The 27,627-nt window shown below is 54.1% G+C and overlaps 2 protein-coding genes across 2 annotated transcripts; one reads left to right on the forward strand and one right to left on the reverse strand.

Moving 5' to 3' along the window:
• The first annotated feature begins 81 nt into the window (after positions 1 to 81).
• LOC115342626 (angio associated migratory cell protein) lies at positions 82 to 4,489 on the forward strand. The gene is made up of 11 exons (XM_030017170.2): positions 82 to 218; positions 571 to 723; positions 1,140 to 1,259; positions 1,416 to 1,555; positions 1,671 to 1,815; positions 1,973 to 2,056; positions 2,309 to 2,424; positions 2,820 to 2,923; positions 3,402 to 3,492; positions 3,795 to 3,949; positions 4,216 to 4,489. Exons 1-11 carry the CDS (start codon positions 131 to 133, stop codon positions 4,289 to 4,291), a joined length of 1,272 nt encoding a protein of 423 aa, XP_029873030.1. The 5' UTR covers positions 82 to 130; the 3' UTR covers positions 4,292 to 4,489.
• Positions 4,490 to 4,917: 428 nt separating this feature from the next.
• Positions 4,918 to 26,386, reverse strand: ARPC2 (actin related protein 2/3 complex subunit 2). The gene is made up of 10 exons (XM_030017171.1): positions 26,139 to 26,386; positions 15,406 to 15,440; positions 14,277 to 14,389; positions 12,190 to 12,235; positions 11,445 to 11,631; positions 10,923 to 11,016; positions 8,463 to 8,589; positions 6,941 to 7,041; positions 6,357 to 6,457; positions 4,918 to 5,362 (listed from the first exon to the last, which is right to left on the reverse strand). The coding sequence occupies exons 1-10, from the start codon at positions 26,210 to 26,212 to the stop codon at positions 5,338 to 5,340; spliced, it is 903 nt and encodes a 300-aa protein (XP_029873031.1). The 5' UTR covers positions 26,213 to 26,386; the 3' UTR covers positions 4,918 to 5,337.
• Positions 26,387 to 27,627: the final 1,241 nt, after the last annotated feature.

The following is a 27,627-nucleotide window of genomic DNA, read 5'->3' on the forward strand; positions in this document are numbered from 1 at the left end:
AAGGGGCGTGGCCCGGGTGGGGACGCGGGCCGGGGTTGGCTGAGGCGGGAGGGGGGCAGGCGTGGATTGGCCAGGGCGGGGCGAGCGGCGGAAGCGGCGGCGGCGGGGTGGGGCGCGCGGGCAGGCCGGCATGGAGCCCGCCGAGGGCCCGGGGGCGCTGGGCTTCCACGGCGACGAGGAGATCATCGAGGTGGTGGAGCTGGGCCCGCCCGGGCCGGGTGAGACGGGGCACCCCGCGCCGCGCACCGGGCAGGGCCTGCGCGGTCTCCGGCCTCCCACCGGGGCACCGGGCCCCCTCCGGCCTCGCCCCAGCGCCGGGCCCGGCCGCGGGTCCCGGCCCGTTCCCCCCCCCGCCGCCCCGGGCCTGCGGCCTCTCCCCGCGTCGCGCTCCGCTCCTTTGCGGCTCCGCTGCTCCGGGTGTCCTGGCCGCGGCGGCATCGGGATGGCGCGTTCCCCGGGCTGCCCCGTCCCCCAGGGACCCCCCAGTTACCCCCGTGCCCGCAGCCGCCTGCCCTGCAAGGGCCGAGCCCGGCAGGCCGCGAGTCGCGTCCTGACCTTCGTCCTCCGCAGATGACCTGGCCGACGAGATGGAGGACGTGGACTTTGACGACGAGGGGGCGGAAGAGCCCGATGCCGAGGCTTGGGAGACAGAGGACGATGAGGGGGTGGAGGATGGCATGGAGGCGCAGGACGACAGCGAGGTCACGTTCTCCCTTCACTCAGGTGAGTGGTGGGCACGGGCAGGGGCCCCTGGGGTCCCCCTCGGGACCTGCTCCCACCCTGGCTTTCCCCAGGGTAAGGGGGTGCAGCAGGTCCTTGCTGGGCTGCTGTCTCCCGGACGTTCCAGGGACAGCCGTCACAACTCAGGGCTGCCTTGGGCTGTGATCATTTCTACCTTACACTCTGGTAGAGAAGCTTTTCGAGCCTCCTACTGCGGCGGCTCGCCCTGAGCTCGGCAGCCAGCCTGTGCTGCTCCTCCCTCGCGGCAAGAGTTGATTCCCACTAGTTTGAGTTGGGATTTTAGCTAGCTGATGTCCCACCCAGACCCAGGGCTGCGTGGGGTTTGGATCCCCGGGGAATGTCAGGTGGGGCATGAGTGGCGTCTGAGCTACGTAGCCTCTCTTTACTCTTCTGTGAAGCTTCTGTTTTCTGCGTGAGCCTCGACCCCAAGACCAACACGCTGGCGGTGACGGGTGGGGAGGACGACAAGGCCTTTGTGTGGCGCGTGAGCGATGGAGAGCTCCTGTTCGAATGCTCAGGTGAGGTGCTCGAGGCTGTACGAGTGAGTGGCCATGTCCCCTTCCAGCCACATCTCTCCGGACACACTCTTCCCCAGCCGATGCTCTGCTGGAGCTGGGCTCCTGACCGTCCTCCATAGTTTGGCCTGAGCAGTCTCTGTCCCCTGACATCTCTAGGACACAAAGACTCGGTCACCTGTGCCGGCTTCAGTCACGACTCCGTGTTCGTGGCCACGGGTGACATGTCTGGGCTTATCAAAGTGTGGCGGGTGGACACCAAGGAAGAAGTGTGGTCCTTTGAGGTGGGGGACTTGGAGGTGAGTGGCAGGACCCCTGGTGCCATGGGAAGTTTGTGGGCCGGCAGCTGGGACTCAGCTGGGTGGCAGGGGGGACACCACTCCTGTGACACTGCCTGTCCCTCTCTCTGCCCAGTGGATGGAGTGGCACCCTCAAGCCCACGTCCTTCTGGCGGGCACAGCTGATGGCAACTCCTGGATGTGGAAGATCCCCAGCGGAGACTGCAAAACTTTCCAGGGCCCAGCGTGCCCGGCCACATGTGGCAGGATCCTGCCTGATGGTGAGGCACGGGAGCTGTCCGGGGTGGGGAGTGTTGTCAGCTCTGTGACAGATGCCACCGCCACCATCTGCCCTCCTGCTTCTGCCAGTCTGTGCTGAGTGGGAGGTGGAGGGACGAGGGGAGCACTGGCTCTATCCGCTGGCTCTGTCTCACCCAGGGAAGCGAGCGGTGGTGGGATATGAGGATGGCACCATGCGCATCTGGGACCTGAAGCAGGGAACCTCACTGCATGTCCTGAAAGGTAGGGAAGAGGTTAATCACCTGGGATGCTCCCTAATTGGGGAACGGCCCCTTCCAGTGGGCTCTGATCTCTCCCTGGGTGGAGAAGTGGCACTGGAGGGAGCCTGGCGCTGGATTTCCGGGGCTCCTCCTTGCCATCGGGATGCTGGCAGAGCTGGGCAAGGTGGTGGCTGCAGGAGGGTGGGTTTTGAGGCTCACCAGGTCTCTGTGGGGAGGACGTGTGGAGCTCATGCCTCTCCTGCCTGCCCCCCAGGCCAGGATGGCCACCAGGACCCCTTGACGTGTGTGGCCAGCAACCAGGACGGCAGTTTGATCATGACGGGCTCTGTGGACTGTCACGCCAAGCTGGTCAACTCCTCCACGGGCAAGGTGGGTCCGTGCTGGCTGGGGCAGAGCCAGGAGCCCCGGGGGACGGGGGTAACGGCCTTCCAAGCCCCTGTCCTGGGCCAGGCCGGTGTCCCCGGGTGGTTCGGGCTCCGCTGGCCCCGAGCAGCCTGTGGTGGCCACCGGCAGCCAGCGGGAGGCGCCCTTGGCCAACACAACGGCTTCCTCCCAGCTACGCGTGGTACCCGCGGCTGGGGGGTCCCGCTGGGCTCCTAGAAGGAAGTTCCCCGCCTTGTTTGCTCCGAGGAGCTGAGGTTTTGGGGCCGGGCCTTGGTGTCCAGGGGCTGTAAGGCTCGATCCCGGGTAAGGAAGGGGACCTCGGTACGACTGGGGGTCCCCTTCCCCTCCCCTCCGGCACTAGTCGGTCTCCCTCCCCCCAGGTGGTGTGCGTGTTCAAGATGGAGAGCATGGCCCCCAGGGCCCCCACCGGCGAGGGTGAGGAGGCCGAGTCCAACTCGGTGGAGTCACTGGGCTTCTGTAATGTGTGAGTGTGGGGACACGTGGCCTGGGGGTGACAGTCCCTCTTCAGTGCCAGACCTTACGGGGAGGGGGGGGATGTTTGTTACTAACAGACTCTTTTCCATCCCTCGTGCTCGTTCTGCTCTCACCTCATCCTCCCCAGTTGGCTGTGGGTATCCTGGGTTACTTCTGTGTGACAGGGAAGTCACACTCAGACCCTTCCCCTCAACCTGTTTGGTTTCTGGGCTAGCCTGATGGACCACTGTTTGGCTGGGATACCCTCCAGACAGGCCTACTGGGGATCTTTCCTACCAGGACATTGTCTTCTCCTGTGTGAACCTTGGGCCCCTTGCTGGCTTTCGCTGTCCTGTTGGTTTCCTGAACTGAGGTGTTTCATGGCTCCGGTCATTGGGTTGTCCCTCATTTTCTCAATGCGCTTTGCCTTCAGCCTGGATCCTTCATGCGCTTCCAGCCCTGTGTAACGCCTGTTCCCCTCTCTGCAGGATGCCACTGGCTGCTGTGGGCTACCTGGACGGCACACTGGCTATCTATGACCTCTCAACGCAAAGCTTGAGGCATAAGTGCCAACACGAGGTACTGCCCTCCCCCCCTCTCCCCAGGCCTGCGGGGTGTCTCTGGGCCCATCCGAGACCTCCCTTGGAGCCCAGGGGCTTTCCTGGGTCCAGTTCCCAATTTGTGCTTCTCTCTCAGCCTCTTGGGCTTCCCCAAAGGCAGCCACAGTCCCTGCACAGAGGATGTGCCTCATAGCTTGGTCCTGGGGCCTGGCTCTCCTATCTGTGGGGATGGCAGACAATGCTGGGGGGGGTGGCATGCGGAGGGAGCTGAGACTTGCTGGGTGTCCCCAGTACTCACCTTGTGGCCTCCCCCTGCCCCAGTCAGGGATCGTGCAGTTGCTGTGGGAGGAGAGCTCAGCCGTGGTGTACACCTGCAGCCTGGACGGGGCTGTGCGGCTCTGGGACGCCCGCTCGGGGAAGATGATCAGCGAGTACCGAGGGCACTCAGCCGAAATCCTCGACTTTGCTGTCAACAAGTGAGCAGGGAATCCCTAGACCCCTTCCCTGCTGGGTGGAGGGACCAGGGCTGGCAGGGGCCTCCAGCCTCAGGAACTCAAATCACGAGCTGTTGCTCTCTTTTGGGTGTCCCTGGGGTCTGGTCCCAATGGAGGGGACAGACCCAGGTCTGTGCTGAGACTTGAGGGTCTCAAGGGGGAGTGGGGCATATCAGAGCTGGGCCAGGGGGTGTGGTGAGGGATGTCCAAAGCCCCCAGTCCCGTTTCTGAGCCCTGTCTCCTCCCAGGGATGCCTCCATTGTGGTGACGACCTCTGGCGACCACCAAGCCAAAGTGTTCTGTGTCCAGCGCCCCGATCGCTAGGAACTGTGCTAAGGGATGGTGTCCTGGCTCTGCCAGGTGGCTCGTGTACAGAGGGATGAGGGAGATGGGTTTCACCACCCTTCTCCAGTGCGTGCTTTGTAATTTTCCAGCCTGCCCTGCTTTGCCCTCACCATCTGGGGGCCAAGCCTGGGGTTTTGTATGAAAATGTCTTTTAATTATATAAATTATTTCACTTAACTGGATGCCATCCACTCTGCTTGTTGGGGGGGAAGAGGACCTGGGGAGCTGTGCTCCCTCCCTCCTCAGGGATCTCCCCAGCATCCAACCATGGCCTGAGGAGCAATGGCAGACAGTTTTATGCTGGGGTGGGTGGAGGCAGAGACCCCCATTCCTAGCTCTCCCTGTTAGGCGGAAACGAGGGGGTTGTGGTAGGAGGGAAGGGTGCAGTTTGGTAGCTGAGGGTAGAATCCTGCTCTGTGCAGCCCAGGAGTTCCTGAATGCAACAGGCTACTCACTCCTAGACCTGGGCACAGCCCCCCACTTCAGCCCCCAAGACAGAGACCACCAGAAGTAATTTGCTCCACGATACAGTACTGCACCTGTGACTCCAAACACCCCTTCCAGGGCAAGGCCACATGCATTGACAAGCCAAAGCCCCACAGCCCTTTAAGATAGAAAGATCTCCTTTATTAATGAACCCCAACAGTATTTCTTCAGATACAGGAGTTTTGAACTCAAATACTCAGAAGAAAACAAGTTAATATTGCATTATTCTCATAAGAAATACTGCAACTTATTTCCGGTAACATATTGCAAAGCGAAACAGCTTGAAAAGAAAAAAAAAAAATTAAAAAAGAAAAGAAATTAAGTCAATCAAACTGGAATTAAGGTTTTGTTTCTTGGAACGATCGAGTCCTCGCAAGCACAGCTCGTTTCTGCAGATTACTCCCCAAACTGTCGTACAAACAGACCCCGATTGCTTGAATTCCTTATGAGCCCACAGAGGTGCAACATTAAAAGCTACGATTATCGGGTAGCAAGTGCCCCAACCTTCGTCCTCCACTGCAGCCTCAGCGAACCTGGTGTTAACGGGTTGTGAACGTCTTCCCCCTGAAAGGATGCAGAGAGAGGTCAGCACAGCCCCCAGCACTGTTCTGGGGTGCCCCAGGGTGGCTACAGGGCTTTTGGTGGGGCGCATGCTTGCACTGAGCTCTCAAAGCCAGGCAGGCACCGCTGGTTCAGAGCTTGCAGGCATTTGTGGCTGCAGAACCAGGTCATGGGGCTGTGGGGAGGGGTTGGCTTTTGCAGAGGGGACAACCCCACTGCCCTAGAGCAGAACGCAAAGCGGGGCATGCCAGGACACACAGAAAAAGGATGCCAAGGGGCTCTGGGATCAGCAGAGGGTAAAGGACCTGAGGGAAACATGTTCACCCAACTGCTCTCCTCCACCCACTTTGCTCTGGGCTGCTTTAATCCCAAGAGGGAGGCAGCCAGCTAGGGCGGTGGCCCGGGAGTGCTCCTGGCCCAGCCATCTGCTGGCCAAGGGCAGCCAGGGGCTCTGAGGAGCGGCAGATGTACCAGGCAGCAGGAACCTGCTCCAGTGCCCGCAAACCCCCAGGAAGGACCTGGCCGCTCTCCCCTGTGAGCTGGAGCTGCCCCCAGAGGTGATCAGCCAGCTTTAATACAACAGGGGAAAAGCCCCATGAATGCCACCACGGGCTCAGGGGGGACAATGGAGACACCAGGGCTCACAGAGCCATGTACGAGCCTTCTTTCACAAAGGACCTGCCGGCACAGGGTTTGCCACAGACCCAGCTCCTACAAAGGACACGTGAGGCAGTGAGTGAGTGTGCTGGAGGGAGCACAGGGGTCCTGAGAGGCCAACATGCCCTGATCCAGGCTTTCGGCTCAAGGCGCCCAGGCAAGCACCTCACTATGAAACACCCCCCTTCTCTCTCAGATGGGGTCCCAGCACATCAGGCCCTGGTCTGGTCACCCCCACAGCATCCCAGTCCTCCCTGGACTGGAGTATGCCAAGCTGAGAAGGAGCAAGCTCGTGTCTGGCAGAGAAGCCCAGAGAGCCAGGCCCTGCTTTCCTACTCACGTGATTGTTTTCATTTCTTTCTTCTCTGCGTCTGGACGGGCACGGTTCAGCACCTTGAGGAAATCCGATGTTTTTGCCCTCATACGCGTGTGAATATAGGCCTGCGTTTCATTAGGACAAAATGGGGACGGGTCAGGATCCTTCCTTCATAGCTGGGATTTCAGGACACGGGGTAGGAGCTATTTTTCTCTTCCTTGTTGGGAAAGCACGTAGCTCTGCACAGCCACAGTGCTATGAGGGGAGTTCAGGAGGCAACAGTGAAAATTGCTGTCTAAGCCCTGGTCAAAGCCAGGTCTCTCTGAACAATTACCCTCATTTCTGTTGCCGGAAAGAAAAGAAACCAGATCCAAGAGGGAAAAATCCTATTTCGCTGCTAGCATGGGAAGCAAACAGGCACTGCCTGTGCCAAAGAGCAGGGAGGAGGTGATGATGCATCACTTGCCACCCCTGCAGGACTGGGGAGGGCAATGCCAGGCCCCAATGAGTTCTCAGGGGGGCACCCCTGCCCCGAGCTCCTCCCCTGCAACACCCAGGTTAGATGGGCCAAAGCTACCCTGTATCCCCCAGCCCCATCCCTTCAGTACCTTTGAGCACTTGATGTGGTAGTGCAGGTAGTCCCGGAACGTGTGGATCAGGTTTATGGTGTTGTCTCTGGCAGCAGCATTGGTGTGACGGGGGAACAGCACTGAAAGAAGAGGGCGATGCAAACCATTAGAGCCTCCAGAGGCTACCAAAGGGCTTCAGGTTCCTCAAGTGCTGGAGGCTTCAAGGTGTGCTGCTCTGAATACCTGCTTTGCTCTCTACAAAGAGCCCTTTACTGTGACACATACCAAGACTAAGCAGCACTTGTGATTTTAAGCACAGGGCTTCACAGCACTTTTCCACGTCTCCTGCAGCAGCCTGGACACAGCTGTGCACTCTGGAGGACGCAGGCGAGGCCAAGTGCCCAGAGATGACGGCACTGTAGGAAACTGCATGACGTTACTTCAGTGCTTGGGAGAAGCAAATGGAGGAGAGAGCTGGGAGGCAGACAAGGGCAGCCAGGCTGCTCAACTGATTTCAAGATCTAGACTGCCCTTGGATCTTGAAATCCGCTGTGGATCCCTGCCTGGCAGCTTGTCAGCACTGTGACAGAGCCAGACTTGGTTACTGCAGGGGCCTGGTGGCTCACTCTTTCCACAGGCTGGTGCTGTGCTAAGCGTCCCTGATCCAAAGGCTGAAAGACCTTTTGTCTGGGTGATGATCTCACCTGGGACTGTCAGATCAGATAACAGGGAAATTTCATCTGGACAAGAATGAAGTCTTGCTCGCTGTCCCAGACCTGCCATTAGGCAGCGCTCCCATAGCTGATGAGCTGCCCTAACCTCAAGGCACCATTCCCAGCACAGGAGGAGGGCAGTGCTAACTTCACCTTGTCCTGCAGTGTCTGTGCTCCACCTCTGAGCTCTGAACTGCAGGAACGCTGGCCTGAGAGACCCTAATGGCACATCCAACCATGACCTCCAATTTCTCTGGAAGAGACCTTTCCCTTTGAACAGGGCAGGGTTTGGATTCCTCAGCATTGCTGCCCAGGAGGAAGCGATGACTCTGCTGGCCTGCACCTCTGCAGGCAGGGGAAAGTGGCTCATCAGAGACGGAAATGTTTGGCCCAGAACAAAGAGGCAGAGCTGGAGAAGCAGAACTCACTGCCCTGCTCCTGATCTCCGATTGCCTCTGCTGATCAAGCACTGCACAGGTGCCTGCAGCTGGACAAGCTACAAATACACTTGCATGAAACCTCCCACAAGAAACATCCAGTTTCTACAATATCACAGCAAAGCCACCCTTCTCTTGCTCCCAAATGCTGAACTTATTTTATAGGCAGACACTAAATGGCTTATTGTCCACTTCCACGCCTTCTTGCCCACAGCAGAGCTGAGGTGACCTGATACAGCGAAGGGACACACTGAAGGGGGCAGACAACGCAGACTGCAACTCCAGAATCCCTTCAGCGCCCAATGACCTGTCTGAAGACTCAGGGAAGGTGAATTCCTTTTTGTTTTTCATGCAGCAGCAGGAACCTCTCTCCTCCCCAGGTGTCCCCAGGCCTCAGAGCTGCCTGCTTACCAAAGGTGATGTAGCCAATATTGTCGCCAACAGCCGCGTCTGTGTCTTTCAGCTCCAAGGGCGGCTCCCTGTGGCTGAAGAGCACCTGTGGGGCTGTGTGACTGGCCCGGCGACCCTCCTTGAACTCCTGAACAAGACAAAGTGAAGGTGAGTCCCACTACTGACACTCCACTGGGAAAGCAAACGGGGTTTCCCTACTCCCACAGGGCAACTGAGCTGGAGGTTTCCCATCTTTCCCTGAATGGGCTGAGTCTATCAGGGCAAACCTCTGGAAAACAATCTTTTTTCCCAGCAAAACCAGACCAAAATGCATACTGTCCTGGGTATACACGCGGCCCTAGGACAGCCCCTCAGCTGGGATGGCTTTCAGCATCACCCTTCCTACCATGGGTGTTTTGTGGAAGGGACACCTCAGTCTGAAAAAGCACATGAGACAGCACAATTCCTGCCAGGTCAACATCATTAATGCTTCCAGCAAAAGTCAGCAGCGCCCATCAGCCCAGAGGAAAGGAAATTCTCAGAAAGGGCTGTGAGGTCTCCATTGCACTTAGCATAAAGGCTCTGCTGTTTGAGAAAGCACCTCCCACCAGGAGTCTTTGCCTCAGCATTAAGAAGCACCTATAGCATTTGAAGCTTGTGTGCAAAGCCTGCTCCTCCTAACACTTCTCTACCTCGAAACAATACCTCCAGGCAGGGAGATCCCTTCCACCAGGGAACCTCTCTGACAGCAGCACAACCCCCACCTCCCATGAAATGAAGTGGGTCTGCATTTCAGGAATTATAGGACTGTCCCTACATGGGGCTGGGAAAGTCCAGACAACATTCCCCTGGCCCAAGGCAGGGCAGCCTCCCCTCTGCCTCACTGTCCCCCAGCGCAACCTACACATCATCAGCCACCCTCGACCTCTCCTCCCTTCTGAGCAGAGCTCACCCTGGGAAGGGCAGGAGCATCCATGCCACTTTTAGAGAACCCAGTAGTTCACTGGGGTTTCCTTAATGACACGCTTAGCTTGCACTTCCGCCTGCTTATGCCAGAGGGTACAATGGTTCAAAAGGCTTCACTGGTTAGTTAATGGTCAGATTTTCTCCATGAGAGCCCAGATCAGCAGCCACCATGCCTGACTGGGCTGTGTTATGCAAGAGCAATAGCTGGAGGGACGGAGCTGGTGTGACTCAGAATGGAAATTCTTGTGGCTGGGCAGGAGCAGGGTTTGCTGTTGTAAAAACCAAGAACTTGGGACACGGAGACTCTGGGACAGCCGCTGCCTTGAAGGCCTGCCACCTCCCTCGGAGCCTCACAAACCCTGTTTTGTTCACCTCATGCCTCCCTCCCTGTTTTAAAACCTGAACTCCAGGCTGTGGGATATGCTGGTGGGGAAAAGCTCAAAGCCAGAGCAGATGCCCTGCCCGTAGCTAAAGAACACAGAGAGCAGAGCTACAAGATAAGACTCCCATCACAACAGACCCTGTTCTAATGACCCCCAAACACAGATAAACTGGTATCCAGCAAACTGGGCCAGTAACTTGCTGTCCACGAGCCTGTCAGCAGCATGGCCTGGCACCCCTGAACGGATGGGCTAAAGCTCCTCTAGCCCTGGAACACCCTGCAGGGCCCTGCTCCCCAGCTGTGCCTGTGCAGGAGACTCCCCAGGTGCTTCAGCAGACATAAGGTGAGCTAGGCAGGCCAGTGACACAGATGAACACACATACCAGCATGCACTGAGCTTTCCCCAGCTGTAAGCAAATATCTCAATCTCCACAGGCTGCACACAGCCACTAACAGACATGCAAAGTGTTTACTATGGCCTCTGAATGCTTCCCAGCTAAATGGCAGTTGCAAAGGGTAGCTGAGTCCAGAAGTACTTGGCATTATGACGATTGATTCAAGCCCACAAACTAAGCAAATTCACAGCTTTGAAAAGCTCAAAATCAAGACCCTATCATGGCATGTGAGAGCAGCCACACTGAGCTGCTGAGACTCTGCAGCATTTGAGCATTGGCAGGAACAAACTTCAAGGTGAAGACAGCTCTCAGCATGATCGCAGGCATGGTACATTGCCTCACCCCTTCTTCTCCCTTTACAGCCTCCCCACCACGCTCAGCTCCTCAGCTGGCTGGCGATCCCTATAACACAGCTAGCTGCACTACAGGGCCTCAAGGTGGATACTGAAGTATTCACCATGGTGTTTCTCATCTGTAACACATATGTTTGATTGTCCATACAAGCAAGACCAGCAATAATAAAGATGCCAATGCAAGAGCCTGGATTAGAAAATACACCACCTATTAACATGGTTCCTCCATCCCAGTGCAGCCTGGAGCCCTGCAAAGCATTTACGTGCATTAAACTGCCTGTGAGTTAACTTTAGCCTAACATCTGCTTGTTTGGCAATGCTGCTTCAAGCAAGAAGGCATATGAATCGAGGACCAAACCCTTTCCCCATAATTCAGTTTCCATACCTGCATAAACACCTTTCCAATCACCACGTCATCGTCATCCTTAAATACCGTGCTGAACACAACTGTGACACGGTCCTTTTTTGCCTCGACATACCTGCAGGGGGGTGAGAGAGGAAAACCCAGCTGTGAACAGGAGCTAAGAGGTACAACTGGATGAGGAAGAAACTGCCAGACAAGGTTAAGTGGAGACAACCACCATTCACAGGCCTGGCTGCTGAAAATTTCCCCTCCCTCAAGAAAGTATTTACAGGGAGCAAAACATTTCTGTTGGGAGTGGCCAGTTTCTCTGCTGCGTGCAGCCACAAGTGCTGCCACTAACAGAGACTCTTGTGTAACATCCCTGCAGCCCGAGGGATGAGCACTACCCTCAATGGGTACTTCTGACATCCTAGGACAGGCCCTTATTACCCTGCTGAAGTACAGAGCAGTAGGATTTCCTGACTTTCCACCACAACATAGAGCTGGAGCAGGAAGTGTACTGACAGCTGTCTGACTCCCATGCTGCTTGGTTTGAACACTTACATTGTCTCATCGTCCCGGTAGTGGATGACAGCTCTTTTCTCTCCTTCTTTGCCCTCTTCCTGGAATTTGAAATACTTCTCAAAGACCGAAGCAAAGCAGTTGCGCTTCAACATGCCAGCTTGGTGCACAATAGCGTCCTTGTCTGCGGGAAGGTTCTCCAGGTCGTAGAGCAAAGAGACATTGTAACCTGGGGAGGGACAGCCACTAACTTAATAATCTAAGCAGGGCCTTAATGAAGCCAGAGACATTTTCTGGGAAGAGACACCTACAGTCCCACCTTTGCCTTAAGCCCTCCCAAAAGCCCCAGGGGTGAGTGCTTCCCACTCCAAGCATCACCAGAAGCCATGCCTGAACTCAGCGCGTGGCCATGGCAACACTCGTGGGGCTCCTTCCTGAGCTCCCAGACACACGTGCTGGCTGAGCTGCTCCCAAGTTTTTACAGTGAGTAGGAAGAGATGCTGTCACAGGTAACCATGGTTTTCCTGTGTCTCACGAAGTGTCTTTGAGAAGAACAAAGACCCCAACCGTGAGGAACAGAAGCTTTCCAGAGGAAGGCTGCATCAAGAATTACAGCTTGTGCTGCAAGCTACTTCAGCCCTGACATACCTGAGCCACCTTTTAAATTGCCATTCATTGTACAGAGCCCCAGATATCAAGCTCTTGAAGTGCAGCCTTCATTTGAGGCGACTTAAGTCATTTTGGAATTGCATTCAGACATACAGAGTAAATGTTATTGGAGGGTTACCTGATTCAGGATTTACCAAGTAGCTTCCGTAGACTTTCTTCAATACCTAGGAAAGAAATTAAACATTGAGAGCACAAGCCATCAGAGTTGTTTTCTCCTGCACAGCCCAGGCCATGATTGCTCTCCATTTAGAAACATCAGATTAGAGCACCTGCCTCCCCTAGTCTAAGTGAACTTGGACAAATATTAAGTCACCGGTTTCCACTGTTATTGGCTGCTCCTGCTCTAGACAGAGCTCCCTGAACCCCACTGACAAGGGACACACTGCAGGACAGGAGTCGAAACTGGAACTTTTAAAAGTTCTTGCTGGTCTTGAACTTGTGCGGGGAAGAAAACCCTTTCCATACACCTCACCTTCAAAGGAGAACTGTCAGCAGAGCTTGACACAACCGATCTGAGGGCTACAACCGATCTTCCCATTCAAAGGCAGATGCAAAGTGTGCCCTGACCCTCTCCTTGCAGGAAGGCAAATTCAGAGCAGGGGTCAGGCGCAACGTGGCTGGGCAATTGCCTGCCCTGTCTCAGCCTATTGCACAGGAGAGACAGGGATGGAGAGGAGAGTGCCAGGCAGCTTGGATGCCTCCCAGAAGCAGAGCCGCCTACAGCATAGCAAAAACCTTTCTTCAAACATAATCACTGCTGAATTTTACATCAATGGCAATTTTCAACTGAGCCATAGCTCTGTGTCAATGAGGGGGCCGGGAACAGGAGGTATTTCATAGAGAAGAACACAACAACACTGTGGCAGAACTGGCCCTCCTGGGATGACACCCACTACCACGCAGAGAGGATGCACGGGCTCTCTGCGTGCCAAAACCTCCTCTCAGCAGAGAGCCTGCCCAGGGAGATGCTCTGTCTTAGCAGGAACCCCACTTTGTGCTCCTTACAGCGGGGTTTCACCAGAGACAGAGCAGAAACAAGCTCCATCGTCTCCAGGAAAGCACAGAAAGCAACAGTTTGCTAAGTGGTGATTTAAAAATGTAACTTCTATTTAGTCAACGCTCCCAAGGCAGTCCTGCAGAGATCCCATTTTCCTCTAAAAGCTTGGGAAGTTGCCTTCCACCACCACCACGGTGGCTGCTGGTGCACAGTGGTGCTAGCCACTTGCCCACCACAGCAGCTCTCCTGGGATCACACACTGTACTGATCCTTGCTAAACATGCTGGGAGGGGTCCATCATTTGGGCTGCTTGACTCTCTTGTTTGCCAGCAGCAGTACCTTCAGTAGCAGGCAATGCTGCTCCTAGAAAGCTCTGTATACAGGAACCAGGAAAGCAGGACACTCAGTCATATTTATTCTGACTTTGGTAGGTCTTGCGGCAACTTGCAGGAATTCACTTTGGGTTCAAATCGCTTGTTTCTCGCCAGACTCACAATAAACTCATGGAGCAGTTTCCTTGTTTTCCTCCAAAGACAGACACCAGAGGCAAAAGCCTGCTGAAGAGACTTGGGTGAACCCCATTTGCTACCATGTGGAGATCTGAAAACTGACTCAGGAACTGAGTCACACTTCCTGCCTCACCACCCAACCACAGCTCAGAGAGGCTCTTTATTTCTACCATAAATGGGCCTCCACAGCCCCGGCCCATTCAACAGGAACTGAACCTGCTACTTCACACAGCAGCAGTGAAAAGGGAACCAGTCTGCAGATCAAGGTCTGCACACACAGCAGGAGCCCGTCGCTCGCTCTGACATGTGGTTAGAGTCAGAAGAGCAGCGCCGTGGGACTCCAGATTTGTCTTGGTGCCTTCCTTCACTTGTGGGCTCAGCACATCAGTCAGGGAAAATATTCGATATGGTCACGCCTCACACTCATTTGAACATTCAAAATTAGTGGTGCCCTTCGCCTTTCAGGCTGTAGGGTCATATAAGATGACTTCTTATTCATGAGAGAGTGTAAATACACTTTGCCCTTGTCTTCCAGCAAAGTGGGACTCCTGGTTGGCATAGGGCTGCTCCTTTGACCAGCGTGAGATGGGAGCGCAGATGCTTCTCTAAGAGTTAGAAGTTAGATCTGTCAACATTGCAAGGACATTGCCCATGCCAAGACAGTATTTGTAGGCTCAAGGCCCAGAGATGCTCACTCACCTCATCAGCACCGTGTTCCTGGAGTTCCTTGTAGAATTTCAGAGAAATACTGACCATCACTTTTGTCTTGTCTCCATTGGGGTTTGAAATATGGTAAAGGACTCCATCAAAGTCTATGAAGCAAGCAAGAGAAACGTGAGGGAACAAGAACCAGTTCCTATTTTTGAGGAAGGTTTTCCCTACATGTTCTAGGAACTGCATAAAGCAACACTGTTCCCCCTGCTCCAGCCCTCACACATACACCAAGACAGAAACCCGTAATTAAGGAAAGCGGTAATGTCATGTAGGGAGACCTGTTATCATTCAACGGGCTGAAACAGTTTTGACACCTGTCCATCACAGAAAGCTTTAGTCTAGTGTCATTTAGTATCCCTGGCAAATCAGCTTGTGCTCAATGCACAAGGATACAAACAAGCAGAGACGGGAGCCTTCTGGATGGCCAGCACGGAAAGTGACTGACATGCCCACTGGGCCAGAGCTGCAGCCTGGAAGAAAAAACATCTCTGTCAGCAAAGGCAGCTCAGCTGCTGCCTGCTGAGACAGCTTCCACTTCACTGCAGAACGGGCAAGAGGCAGGGAAAGGCAACCCTCCAGCTACCTAGCAAACTCCACTTCCTCATGAAGCTCTGCAGCTTACAGAGATTTTTGATAACAGAAGCAAAAAAATCAGTTGCTGAATGAACACTTGAACTTCCTTGGCACTTCTCATCCTGCAGAGCAAACTTCAGGCGATGAATTCATCTTGCCTGTCACACCAAGCCAGCTTCCTAACAACCCAAACCAGATGGTGCTAAAGACCTAATAACAAGTAGCATCAAGGGCAGGACTGGAGAACAGGCAAGATAAAAAGAGAAGAGCTATGTAGCACACACACACTAAAGCGCTGCCACCACTGAACTCACTGCTGTGGGGAGAGTCCCAGGGAAGGCAGACGGACAGAGAAAATAGCGAGGCAGCTGACAAAGCCCCAGCTCTGGGGACACTGCAGGGTGTCCACACCGTTTGCCCCTGCACAGCTCTCCTCCCCTGCAGTGGTGCTGGGTGAATTTGGGCACACCAGGCGTAACTGTGGGCAGACCATTTGAGCCAGCCCTTTTTTCAGAGAAGTCAAGAGAGCTGTGGAGCTTACCTGCAAATGTTACTTCTACTGCCTCTGGTTTATTTCTAAAAAGAAAAGAAAACAAAGGAGGTAAATGAGAACTCAAACAGCAGCCTCCAAGCTGTGAAGGAAAGAGGATTAATTTCCAATGCCTTGTTTCTCACAAGCAGCTCTACCTGAAAACCCTTCTATCTCCTGCTGTTCAACTAGCAGATAACCTTTGAAAAGAGATCTTAGACTCCTCCCCATTCCTATAAGCACCAGTTTTACCCCGGATGATATAAATAGGCCTTGAAGCTGGCAGAAATTGTTATTATTTGTAGTTTATGAATAGATTTTGAGATCACCAATTTCCAGTTAGAAATGCCTGAGAAAGCTACTCATCACTGAGGAGCTTAACAAGCGCATTCTCCGTACAGAACAGCTACGATACAGGTTTGAGGACAGAGGCTCTTTTTTAAGCTCCTGCAATACCAATTCACAGAAGGGGACTTAGAGGCTGAACAATCCTTCCCGATGCTGTGCCCCCTTCATTATCAACAGCAGCTCTGCAAATGCATTGATACAACTTGCTCGCAGAGAAGACCCCTTCTCCAAGTTCACCGCCAGGAGCAAACCACAGAAGGAAACTTTCCAGCTGTGCATTTCATCCTGCCCCTTCATGTCCCTTCTGAAATACCCCAACACTATGCCAACTACCTCTGCAGGAAAAACTGTAGATCTGGGTTTGCTCTAACACTGCACAGTGTGATCTTTCGGATCCCTGATCAGCGACGAGAGCACCTTGTGAGCCAAAGACACAGCACTTCTTATGCTGTGGGTATGAAGATTTAACATCTTAACAAACCCTATTTGCCAGTTTGTCCATGATTTGTAGAAGAACAGGATCCCAAGAAAGATCTAACTGCTTCTAAAAAGTGGTTTTCTTGGGACTGGCACTATAAAACTGCTTTGGCAGCTCTGAGGGAATTGATATTAATAGGTTATTCTCCAACAGGGAGCAATGCAAAGGTACCTCCACTGCTGAGAGCAGGGGTGGAAAATAAGAACAGGGTAAAAACGCCAGTCTGCTACTGCTGTTTCACAGCATATCTCTGTTTATTTTTCAAAAGTGCTTGATATTAAACAGAGTACAGGCTAATGCTATGGCTGACAGAAATCTAGCCTCTAAAATAGTTCATTCACATCCGTCTGAAACAACGTACGGAAATAGCTCCCCAAACCAAAGCCAGTGTGTAAAGGCAGCCTTCTGGTCTCAACTACGATGCCACTGCCCAGAGACCATCTTCAACCTTTTTGCCAAAACTTGCTCTGTCCATGCATGGGTATGCTGCTGGGTACCGGCTACACCTCAGTACATACACCAAGAAAGGTGGGGGAAGTGATGACTCAATATCTACCTTCCCTCACCATATTCTGGAAAGGTTTTAATGATTTTTTTTTCCCCAGCAGAAAGCACTGTTCTTCCATCAGCTTTTCTGCAGACAGCCTCATTCCTGGAAGCCAGGAATGACCACGATGTGCTAAAACTCAAGATGGGCAATGTAGGGGGACCAAGGCACTGAACAGCACTGATTCCAGACCATGCACCGGGTCAACGACATTTTTCTCAGGTGGAAAGGGAGGAATTAACCCCCAGCCAGAGATCCTAAGTGGAAACCATGAGGTGTTGCTGTTTCTTGGAAGTTATTAGCTGTGAAAAGCAACAGCCCTTTTTGTCAGGAGGCTGGAGAGCCTCCGTCTTTTGTGCTGCATCGCTGAAGATAAAAACCACACACTCGAAAGAAGCAGTGCAAGCGCACCCAAGGCAGGTCCTTTAGTTTAAGAGCTGTGCCAGCTACCTGCAACCTCACTCACTCTCTATCTCCCCCTCCCAGCTGGGCCTGAGATGGGGGCTCACAAGGCATCCCCTGGCTGCATATTCAACTCAGGCTCTTGGAAAGGGGAGCAATTCCCCAGACTGCATCCAAGCCACTTCAGCTCACTGAGGACTGCTCAGAGCAGAGATGAAAGAAAATCCCACTGATCCCACTTGGTCAGTCGATGCAGACGTGTTCTTCTTTTAGAGCACCACACTCAGACTTGGGAATCAGCTTGGATGGCAGTATAAATTTTTATAAAAAAAGAAACCTATGTAGGAAGCTTTAAAGATAGCGCAGTCAGGCACACGAGAGCTAGGAATATTAAAGAGGACGCATCCTTAAACCTTGGTTCCATCTTCTCAGACGAATACCGTTCAAACCTCATTCCCCATGCACACGAAACTGATGCCTCCTAGAGCCCAGGCTCCCAGCACACAGCACCTCCCACCAAGCAATGCAGGGAAGCAACTGACAACCAGTGCACTGGAGTGGTTTTGCCGAGGAAGGACAACGATTCCCTGCTCACTCACCCAGTACCCCAGGGGATGGCAGGAACATCACTCTTCCCATTATTTAAGAAGCCATGTGAGCCGCGTACCCAAAGTCAGTTAATGGCTCTGCACGACAGCCTTTGTTCTGCACACAAAAGCTTACAGCTGACACAGCCCCATTTCCGAATGTTTCAACGCAAGCATGGATTTCTTAGAGAAGTTATTTTAACACCGATTTTCCAAGTGGTTCGGTTCTTGTACTTGGGGATGGCGAGGAGGGGAGATATTTAAGGGAAAAGCAGGTAACTGGGCAGAACTTCGGGTGCTGAATATTCAGCTGCTTCCCGGCATAGACTCAGTGAAGCAAGCACTCACGTGAGCCGCATACAGAGCTCCTAACAGCTACGCTGGCCCTGTGATGTACTGCAGGGTGTTTTTCTGCCTCTCCTGGCACACACCTAAGTAACCCAGGCCTGGCCTGGCCCAGGGGAGGACAGGGAAGGGTATGAGAAGTGGGGCTGGGAGCAAAGTGAGCTGTCTTAGCCCTTCACAGTTCAGCAGCCTTACAACCCCAAAGTTTAAAGTGCTTCTATTTATTTCTCTGGCTCATCTCACCAAAGCTATCCTGGCTACTTAAAACGTTTCCACAACAGAAAAATCACCCTTTTGCTACCTGAATTGTTGTTCCCCCATCAAGAAGTCCCCAGGCAGAAGAGAGAAGAGCTCTCACCTCCAGCCTCCCACGGGTTCCAGATGAGCGACAGCGATGCAGGTCGTACGCACGTGATCACTTCCCCTCGACCTTCCACCAACCCCATCTTCCGCCAACAGAAATAGCAGCGGGGATGTGCCAAACACTCTGCAGAGGCACAGTGTGTCCTCTCTGTGTTTGGCCCTCCCAGATCTTGTACAGGCAAAGACTTTGTGCAGGGGATGCACAGTGGGCCTGGGACTGTGCTGCTGCAGGGTGGGTATCGGTTACCGTCGGGTTACTGGTGTGATCCCAAAGAGCTCTGCCTGGTCTAGTGTGCTCCAGTGTCCCCTGACTCCATGATGAGACCCATCCACACCCATGGCAAGAACCAGCAGTTTAGCAGCTTGGTGCAAAGTGACTGTAAATCCTAGCCATCCTTTTTGTGTTTTACTTCAAAGCGGGGCTCTGGGCAGCAGGGAGCTTGTTTGAGGTTCACTTCCACCCCTGACTCGAGTCTCTGAGAACCAGACTAAACCTGGCTACGCTCAGAGGATTTCAGACAGTACAGCCCATCCGCTCCCAGGGCAGAGAGCTGCTGTGACCCCTACAAGCTCCTTACCACCAACGCTACCTGAACCATAGCCTCCCCCAGTGACCTTCCCTGTTTGCTACCCTCTGCCCCAAACGGACAATAAAACCAGCTCATACCAGGAATAACTGAGATGGCTCCTCTCTGCACTAAACACCGAATCCAGACCAGACCTTTCTACAAAACCCTGCCTGAACTCAGATGCTAAAATGGCAGCTGTTCCAGGCAGCGGTCCATTTTCTGATAACACTTACCAGGTTTGAAGTCAAATCCACACCAAATCCCATCTGCCCTCTGCTTCTAACAATAAAAGGCCCTGACAGGTTTTACGTCTTCTTGCCCGCATCCCTCCTATTCATCTCCAAATGGCTCCTATGCTCCGTCTACCTAATATAGAGCCAGCTCCAAATCAGATTTTTCACCCCAGCAGAACATCCACGAAGAGCCACAGTGCCCGTGGAGAGACGCCAGCAAGCACTTAAGAGCAACAGCAAATCTTTTTTTCTGACAGCATTTCCTCAATTTTGACTCGGACAACTTCCAAACTTCCCTGCTTCATTCTCAGGCCATGGAGGCTCTCAGCCATATGTTACAACAAATTTAAGAACAGAAGAACGAAGACTGTAATTACGTAGAGCCCTCATCTTCTGTATTAAACAGACCTAAATGCAAACTTGGCCAACAACCGCATTGAAGCATCTCCCACATCGCAATTAAGGCCTGTACCCAATAAGGGAGGATGGCAATTATTTTAAAAGCTGCAGGCATACAGATATTCTAATCTCTTGCCCCAAAGGAGAGGGGGGAAAAAAAGAAAGGGGGTATTTCAACGCTTAAAGGTCTGAGCAGAGCTTTCAGATCACCAGAGCTGACACACGGTTTGGAGACAGTGAGCCAGATTCAGTGTCAGACTGCAGGCTCTCACTACAGATAAAACCCCAATACAGATACTACCCCAATAAAAAAATTATGAGAAATGTCTAAAATTATCTGAACAGTTCCTCCACTCCTGGGGCTCGCTCAGCTAACAAAAGCTACTCTGCGTAAGCTGCAGGAGCGTATGAAATCAAAGAGCTCCTGTAGCTCTGGCAGCACACACACCACGAACTCAGGAGGAGTGCTCTGTCAGGCGGGCAATGACAAGCAGTGTACAGCAGCCCCCACATGTGCCAGCTCTCCCCTCTTGGCTAGGTGACCCCTCCATGCCTGAGCTTCTCCCATGCCATGGGCAGGGCAGCCTGGAGGAGGCTGGCTGGTAGGAAGGTGTTGGGATTCCCAACAGACAAAGCATGGGCCAGTCCTGCAGCACACAGGTACAGGCAGGTCTGCTTCCAGCCAGGTCTTCACCCCACGCATACCCATTCCAGCTGCAGGCAAGTAACCTGCGGTTCCCCGCCAGGGTGATCTAGTGCTGTGGCAGGTCTCTGGGGAAGAGCCTCATTTTCCACACACCATTCACTGCATTTCTTTAGACAGCGACTGATACCCACTTTTCTTTGGTGTCAAGTACCGGTGGCTGCAGCAAGAACCATTCTCAGAGGATAATACAGAGTAGGCCCCTCTCAGGAACCCGAGATGAAAACTGAGGCTGGAGCGATGACATAACAACCTGCGAACCCTAACACTTTGCAGATCTGGGCTGCTCTTCCCTCCTGTTCCCTGCACTATTGCTCGAAAGCAGAGCACTGCCTGGTTCCACACACAGGTGGCTCACGATCTGCCATTAATGCAAAGTCACCTTCCCTGGTGGCTGAAGCCAGATGTGCTGTGGCAGCCCAGGAGCTACAAACACCCACAGCATGCTCAATCAACGCAGACAGCCAAGGTTTACCACTAGTGCCACCCATGCCATGCTGAACCCAAGGGTACCACTTTCTGCCAGCGACATCACCCAAGCACTCCTCAGAGTCAGGTAGATTGAGTTTCAGCAGGTGAGGCTGCGCGGGAGATGTGCAGCTCCAGGGTGGGCTTGCGAAGACACTGAGCCAGCACCTGCCACTGCTGCTGTAGGAAGGAGATCTGATCCCTGCTCCTCTGCTGCACCATGCTGAGCAGCCTTCACACAATGAGTGGGATGAGGAAACTCATCTGGGCTAAAAATACCCAGTTGTGCCTGTTTAATTTTAACCTAGGTCACTTCCCCAATCCTGTTTCCCCTGAAGCCACAAAAATGCCTGTGTCAGCAAGAAGGAGGGGATGGCAGAGGTGCAACCTCTGTTTTCAGTGGGGCCACTGAGCTCCCCTGAAGTGCTGTAGCCACAGATCACCACAGCCACTCCTGCAGGGAGTTTCTCACTGGTGCCCGGCAGGACCCAAAGCTCCTCTACCCTACCAGCATGCCCAACAGCCTCCAGATGCTCCTCGGTCTCCCCACGATGAACTCACTTCGCATAACATATCATGAACACAAAGTTCACACTACCTGGTTTCACCCAGCACTCAGCCTCACTGTCTGAAAGGCTCAGCTCTACAGTCAACGAGCACCAAAGCAACCGCAAATGGGAATTACCATAAAGCACACGAGTGCAGCTTCAGCCCAGCTCTCTAACCAGCTCACAGGAACCGCTCTACATCAGGAAAGTTCAAGCTTCATCTGTTTTCCTATGTAGCTAATAGTAATGAAGCCCTGCAGATTTGTACCTACTAAAGGCTGTAAAGAAACCAACGATTTAATTTAAGATTCTCTTCCCTCCACCCCCAACCAAGGGAAAATGCATGCTGTTCCCCAGCTATGCAAATTTGTTTTCTTTTGCACAGTGGGTAAATACTAAGTAACAATTAGAGATAGATGATTAATTTACTGGCAATTTGGGGTGAGCTATGTATGACTGGAAAACCAAACCCCGTGAATGAAGCCCTGTGCCACTTTCACTGGGGTCAGTTGAATTAGAGTGGGACAAGAATGGACAGTAAATCTGGTTTGGGAGGCAGTTCTTCCCGTGTGTTAACAGAACAAGTATTCACCAGACACAGAAGACAATCATCAAAAATGTTTTACACCGAAATTGTTTGTTGGGTTTTTTTTTCTGTCTGTGTGGTTAGCAAAGGGAAGCAATGATGAGAAACAAAATCTTCTGACTGGTAGAGCTCATCCCCTCACATCACATTTCTATCAGAAATGGGAAAACCAGAGTGTAGCTGACACCTACAAAAGCTCACAAGCTGCCTCATTTCAACACACTTGTTTCCAGGTACAGACCAGGTATTCCCCTGCTGCAGCAGTCAGATACTTGAAAGTTTCAGCAGCAAATTCTTAACTCAAGTTATTTCAACAGATTATTGTAGCTTTAGGCCTTTGTTTAAAAATGTGGTTGGTTTAAGGAAATGGATTTAAAACAAGAAATTACAATATTAAATAAATAAATAAATCAGACACATTGAAGTCCATTACATGTCACTGCCTTCATCTAAATACCACCCTTGAATGGTGGCCGTCCAAGAAGGTGAGATTTCCATGGGTTTTGCCCACAAAACCAAACTAAATTTGGAATTACCCTGTTTACAGGTGGATGCTGCCAAGCCCCAAGGACCTTGTCAAGGGAGGATTCTTAGACATGGGTAAGCCCTGCCTCACGTGTTGATCTCTGTCTGTAGCCCTGTCAAGGCACCTTCCACACTGGCAACTCCAGGGACAGCTGATGGACCTCCATGCAGAGTAGATTTTGACATATAATGTACAACAATAATGTTATGAGCAGTTATTAGCTCTGACTTCTAAAAGTGACCTAGTTCTATATGACAGGGTGAAATACGAAGCGTCTCTCACCTGATGGTCCAGGAAAGCTCTGCAGGGAGCCTGCTGAATCATGGCCACAGGAAGCAGAGGAGAGCGACACAGCCCATGTCACAGAACAAGTCCCCAGCAAAGGATTTGGAAACAAACCCCGCCCTACCTGACTCCCACGCTGGCGCTGAAGCCACCAGGCACACCTAGCTCTGAGACAACCACTATGGACAAATCCGTGCATTGCATCTGCCCCACTGCTTGTTTAGAGCAAATAATGCAAAACAAACTCTGTCCGAGTGTCCAAGACTCACTCCCAGTCACTGAACCCCTTAAGGCTTGACCTCGCCCTGACTGTCCTGTGTGCACCCCCAAGACATGCCTTGGGAAAACCATCACCAAAATAGTGAAATACAGGAAATCCCTTCCTGCCTCCAGGCTCAGCACCACAGGAGTGACCCCCAAACTGTGGCCGGAGGGAAAAGAAATTTCACATTGCCATGGTTTAACCCCAGCCAGCAACTAAGCACCACGCAGCCACCCACTCACTTCCCCCCCACCCAGTGGGATGGGGGAGAGAATCGGGGAAAAAAAAGTAAAATTTGTGGGTTGAGATAAGAACAGTTTAACAGGACAGAAAGGAAGAAAATAATAATGACAATAATGACAATAATAATAATAATAAAATAATTGAATATACAAAACAAGTGATGCACAATGCAATTGCTCACCACTCACTGACTGATGCCCAGTTAGTTCCCAAGCAGTGATCTCCGCAGGCCACCCCCCCCCCAGTTTATATACTGGACATGATGTCACATGGTACAGAATACCCCTTTGGCCAGTTTGGGTCAGCTGTCCTGGCTGTGTCCCCTCCTAACTTCTTGTGCCCCTCCAGCCTTCTTGCTGGCTGGGCATGAGAAGCTGAAAAATCCTTGACTTGGTATAAACACTACTTAGCAACAGCTGAAAACACCAGTGTGTTATCAACATTATTCTCATACTACATCCAAAACATAACACTATACCAGCTACTAGAAAGAAAATTAATTCTATCCCAGCCAAAACCAGGACACACATGAATAAACATTGCATAACACCCATTCCCTAAAAGACTCGAAACCAAGAGGAAAAAATACACCTCCCTGCACATCTCAGACCTTTGTCTCCACCCTGCGCTTGCCTGGACAGGAGGGCCCCAGCACAAGTACAGAAGAAAATGCAGAAGTAAGTAACTTCCTCTCTTTCAGCAACACAGTCAAGGCACAAAACTTATGTAGAAATGACATCTAAAGAAAAGAACATGCCGTAGATGAGTAAGAAGCAGAGCACCATCAGCCGCGCTATGAATCGATCCAGGAACAACTGGCATGTCAGGCAAACGTGCCAACGCAGAAGCGAGGAGGCTTTGCCGTACATAGAAACGGAAACTTAGGGGGCCCGCAGGCTGGTGCAGAGCAAGCAATGCCAGCTTTTGTCACACAGAGTCAGGTTTTCAAGGTGTGCTTAAACCCGCAGACTGCTACCTCCACATTTACACAAACACATGGACACACGTGCATTCTTCTCTCTCCAGCAGGAAAAGTGTCTCGGTATGGACTTGTGATGAACGAGCATTTCTGACACACACTGTTAACCTCCATACACGTAATATTTTCTAATGGATGCAGCTGTAATACCATAGCGGTGACCTGGGAGCTCTGTCTTCCCAGTGCAGTGCCTGTGCTTTTGGGAAACTTGTAGCATTAAATGATCAGGCTCAAGAATAAAAAGCCTGGAAGCAGCTCGGCTATGCTGCAAGGCAGTGCAGCCTGTGAGGTTATTCTATGGAAAAAAAAAAAAAACAACCACCAAACCAAAACCCACCAAAAACAAAACCCAAAAACCCAAACCTGAGCAAGTAGTCAACTGAGAGGGGAAAGCAGAGGAAACGGCCTCTGTCACAAGTTCTGCACACAAAAGGCTGAGAGCTTTGAAAGCCACTGGAGGAAAAGGTGACACAGAAAAAGGCACCTGCCTGGGGGATCCCTTCCCAGGGCAGTCTGGGCCCTGCTCTTTGAAACACCAGGGCAGGCTCCACCCCAGAGATAACACCACCACACTTTGCTTCTCAGGACTTTGTCTCCATACAGAGGTGCCTTGTGCAGACAGCCTAGCGAGCCCACAGGTAGTTCGGCTGCAAATAAGGACGTTTATATGAAGGGACTCTCTTCTGAGCCAAGCTGTGCTCAGATAAGCACCTTTACACCGCTGCTGCAACACTTACACTAGAATAATCACTGGCTCCCCAGGGATGAACTGTCCCAGCCAGAGATGCAGGTGCAAGCCAGCCCCCCCAATCCACCCCCCCGAGGCCAGGACACCCACTAAGCTGGCACCAGGGGCCATGGCAGACCCGTGGGCCTGCATCCCTCCTGCTCAGAAAAGCAAAGGGGGGCAGGCTGGAATCTGCTCCCCATGCCCAAAGCAAAAAGCTGAGGCCACAGCTCCACACACAGGCTTCCTGTTCCTCAGCTCCCCCCGCCCCCATTCTGTACCAGCGCTGGCACCACGCTGGGCCCGTTCTGATGGACGCTGCTTTACCCAAAGCAAACATCCCTGCAAATCCACCTTCCCCCCTTCCCAACTCCCTCCTTGCCCAGGCTCTCTCCTCCTCCTCTGCTCCCTCAGCCTGCCTCAACACTGCAATCTCCAATACCCTCCCCAGCTCTGTCCTCCTCCCCTGGGGCCCCCACACTGCCCTAGCACTAACCACCCCATCAAGCCCCACTCCCCCCTCCAAGTCTGTCTGTCCGACTTTGCTTCCTCATGCCCCAGACCCTCACTCTGCCCAAGCTCTGATCAACTCCACCGCCCCCAGCTCAGTTACCCCCACCCAGACCACTCTCCTCCAGTACTGACCCTCCTCCCAGCCCTCCCACTCCGCAGGCCCCCCATCCTGTCCCAGCTCTGCCCTCACCCCTCCCCAGGCCCCCATCCTACCTCAGTACCACCCCCCCACCGGCATTCTCCAGCCCCCCCGTCCTGCCTTGTCACCACCCCCACCAACCCAGCCCTATCATCCCCCAGCCCCCATCCTGCCCCCGTACCAACTGCCCCAGCCCAGCTCCTCCATCCCACGGCCCCCATCCTGCCTCGGCGCTCCCTCGCCCCGCTCAGCCTCATCCTCCCCCGGACCCCCATCCTACATGGGCACCACACGCCCCGTCACCCGCCAGGCCCTCCCCTCTGCCCGGGCGTTTGGCACAGCTCTGCCCCCGCCAGCCGGCGCCGCCCGCCCCTCCCTTCCTTCCTCCCTCAGTCCGCGGCCCCGGCCCGGCCCGGCCCGGTCCGGTCCCGCCGCCCCCGGCCCTGTCCCCTTCCCCGCCCCGGTCAGGCCCGGCCCGGCCCCCCCCGTCCCTACCCGGCGGCCGCGCCCTCGAACTTGAGCGTGAGGGTCTCCTCGATGATGCGGTTGTTGACCTCGAGCAGGATCATGTCGGTGCCGGGGAGGGGAGGGGCTCTCAGGGCGCCGTGGCCGGAGGGAGCCGAGCCCGCTGCGCGCACCGGGGACCCGCCCGAGCCTGCGCCGCCGCTTCCGCTCTCGCGCCCGCGCGTCACTTCCGGCCCCGGCCGCGGCGAAGCCGGCTAGGCGGCGGCGGCGGCGGCGCAAGCGCGCTGGCCCCTCCCGCCCCGCCCTCGCCCTCCGCGTCTGACGTCACGGCTGGGGTGTCCCGCCCACCGGTCGGCGGAGGCGGGGCGGGAGGGGAAGGGGGGCGCAAGGGGGGGGGGCGCCGGGGGAGCGGGGTACGGCGGGGGTCCCCCCAAATGTGGTCGGGCACGGGCAGAGGGGCGCCCCGGGGGGCTTGGGGGTGCTCCTGGGTATGGGGGTCCCCCCAGTTGCAGGGGGGGGGCAGGGATATGGAGTGCTCCTGGGGTATGGGTGTCCCCAAAAGTGTGGGGTGCCCCCAGGGATCTGGGGTGCTCCTGGGGTATGGGGGGGTCCCCAAAAATGTGGGGTACCCCCAAGGATGGAGGGGTACCCCAGGAAGTAGTGGTTGTGCCCCGGAGTATGGGGGTCTGCACAAGAACTGGGGGCTCCAGGGATATGGGGGTGCTTACAGAGGAAAGGGGTGTCCTGCGAACTGGATGATTCCAGGGTTACGGGGCCCCAAAAATGTGGGGTGCCCTCAGGGAATGGGGACACCCTTAGGGGGCTGTGAGTGTGCCCTGGAGCTGGGGGGTGCCCAAAACTTTGGGGGTGTCCACAGGGAATAGGAGCGTCCTCGGGTCTGTGGTGATGCCCCAGGGGTATGACAGTGCCCCACAACTGTACGGGTGCCCCCAAGGAAGAGAGGTGCCCCGAAAGTGTGGGGTACCCCTAAGACTGACAAGCACCCCAAAACTGTGACCATGGGGGTGCCCCAAGGGTTTGGGGGTGCCCCAGAGGGACAGGGGTGCCCGGGAGGTGCCCTCGGGTGCAGGTTTACCCTAAAGGCAATAGGGGTGCTCAGAGGAGTGAGGGTGCCCCAGGTTTACGGGGTGCCCCGAGTCTGCGGGGCTGGCACGGGGGCATGGCTCTGCCTGGCAGCACGGCTCGGCTTGGCTTGGCAGACAGGGCAGGAGGGACATGGGGGTCCGCTCTGGGGGGTGTTCCCCGCAGCACGCCCCAACAGGGAGCAAGCTGGCCCCGCAGTGTCCCTGCGCCCCCCCCAAAACCCCGGCGCCAACCCCCGCTCTATCAATGGGGAAACTGAGGCACGGAGCCCTGCAGTGCCTCTGCCCACTGGCCTGCCCACCAAACCCCCCCATGGCGTCGGAGGGCCTCCACCATCCCGAGGGGGGGGGGCTACAGCACCTGGGGGGGCCTCGAAGAGGAGCCCTGCATCTACTGGGGGCCAGGGGACAAAGTG

The sequence above is a fragment of the Aquila chrysaetos genome, chromosome 6 (genome assembly GCF_900496995.4).
Source record: "Aquila chrysaetos chrysaetos chromosome 6, bAquChr1.4, whole genome shotgun sequence".
Taxonomy (NCBI): Eukaryota; Metazoa; Chordata; class Aves; order Accipitriformes; family Accipitridae; genus Aquila; species Aquila chrysaetos.

Bases quoted from the DNA above. Each gene is read 5' to 3' on its own strand.
- LOC115342626 (XM_030017170.2), top strand. From the start codon at position 131: ATGGAGCCCGCCGAGGGCCCGGGGGCGCTGGGCTTCCACGGCGACGAG. The intron at 2,425-2,819 runs GTGGGTCCGTGC...CCCTCCCCCCAG, and splicing joins TCAACTCCTCCACGGGCAAG to GTGGTGTGCGTGTTCAAGAT. The intron at 2,924-3,401 runs GTGAGTGTGGGG...CCCTCTCTGCAG, and splicing joins TCACTGGGCTTCTGTAATGT to GATGCCACTGGCTGCTGTGG.
- ARPC2 (XM_030017171.1), bottom strand. From the start codon at position 26,212: ATGATCCTGCTCGAGGTCAACAACCGCATCATCGAGGAGACCCTCACG. The intron at 15,441-26,138 runs GTAGGGACGGGG...TTTTCTTTTTAG, and splicing joins TTCGAGGGCGCGGCCGCCGG to AAATAAACCAGAGGCAGTAG. The intron at 14,390-15,405 runs GTAAGCTCCACA...CTTGCTTCATAG, and splicing joins AGTAGAAGTAACATTTGCAG to ACTTTGATGGAGTCCTTTAC.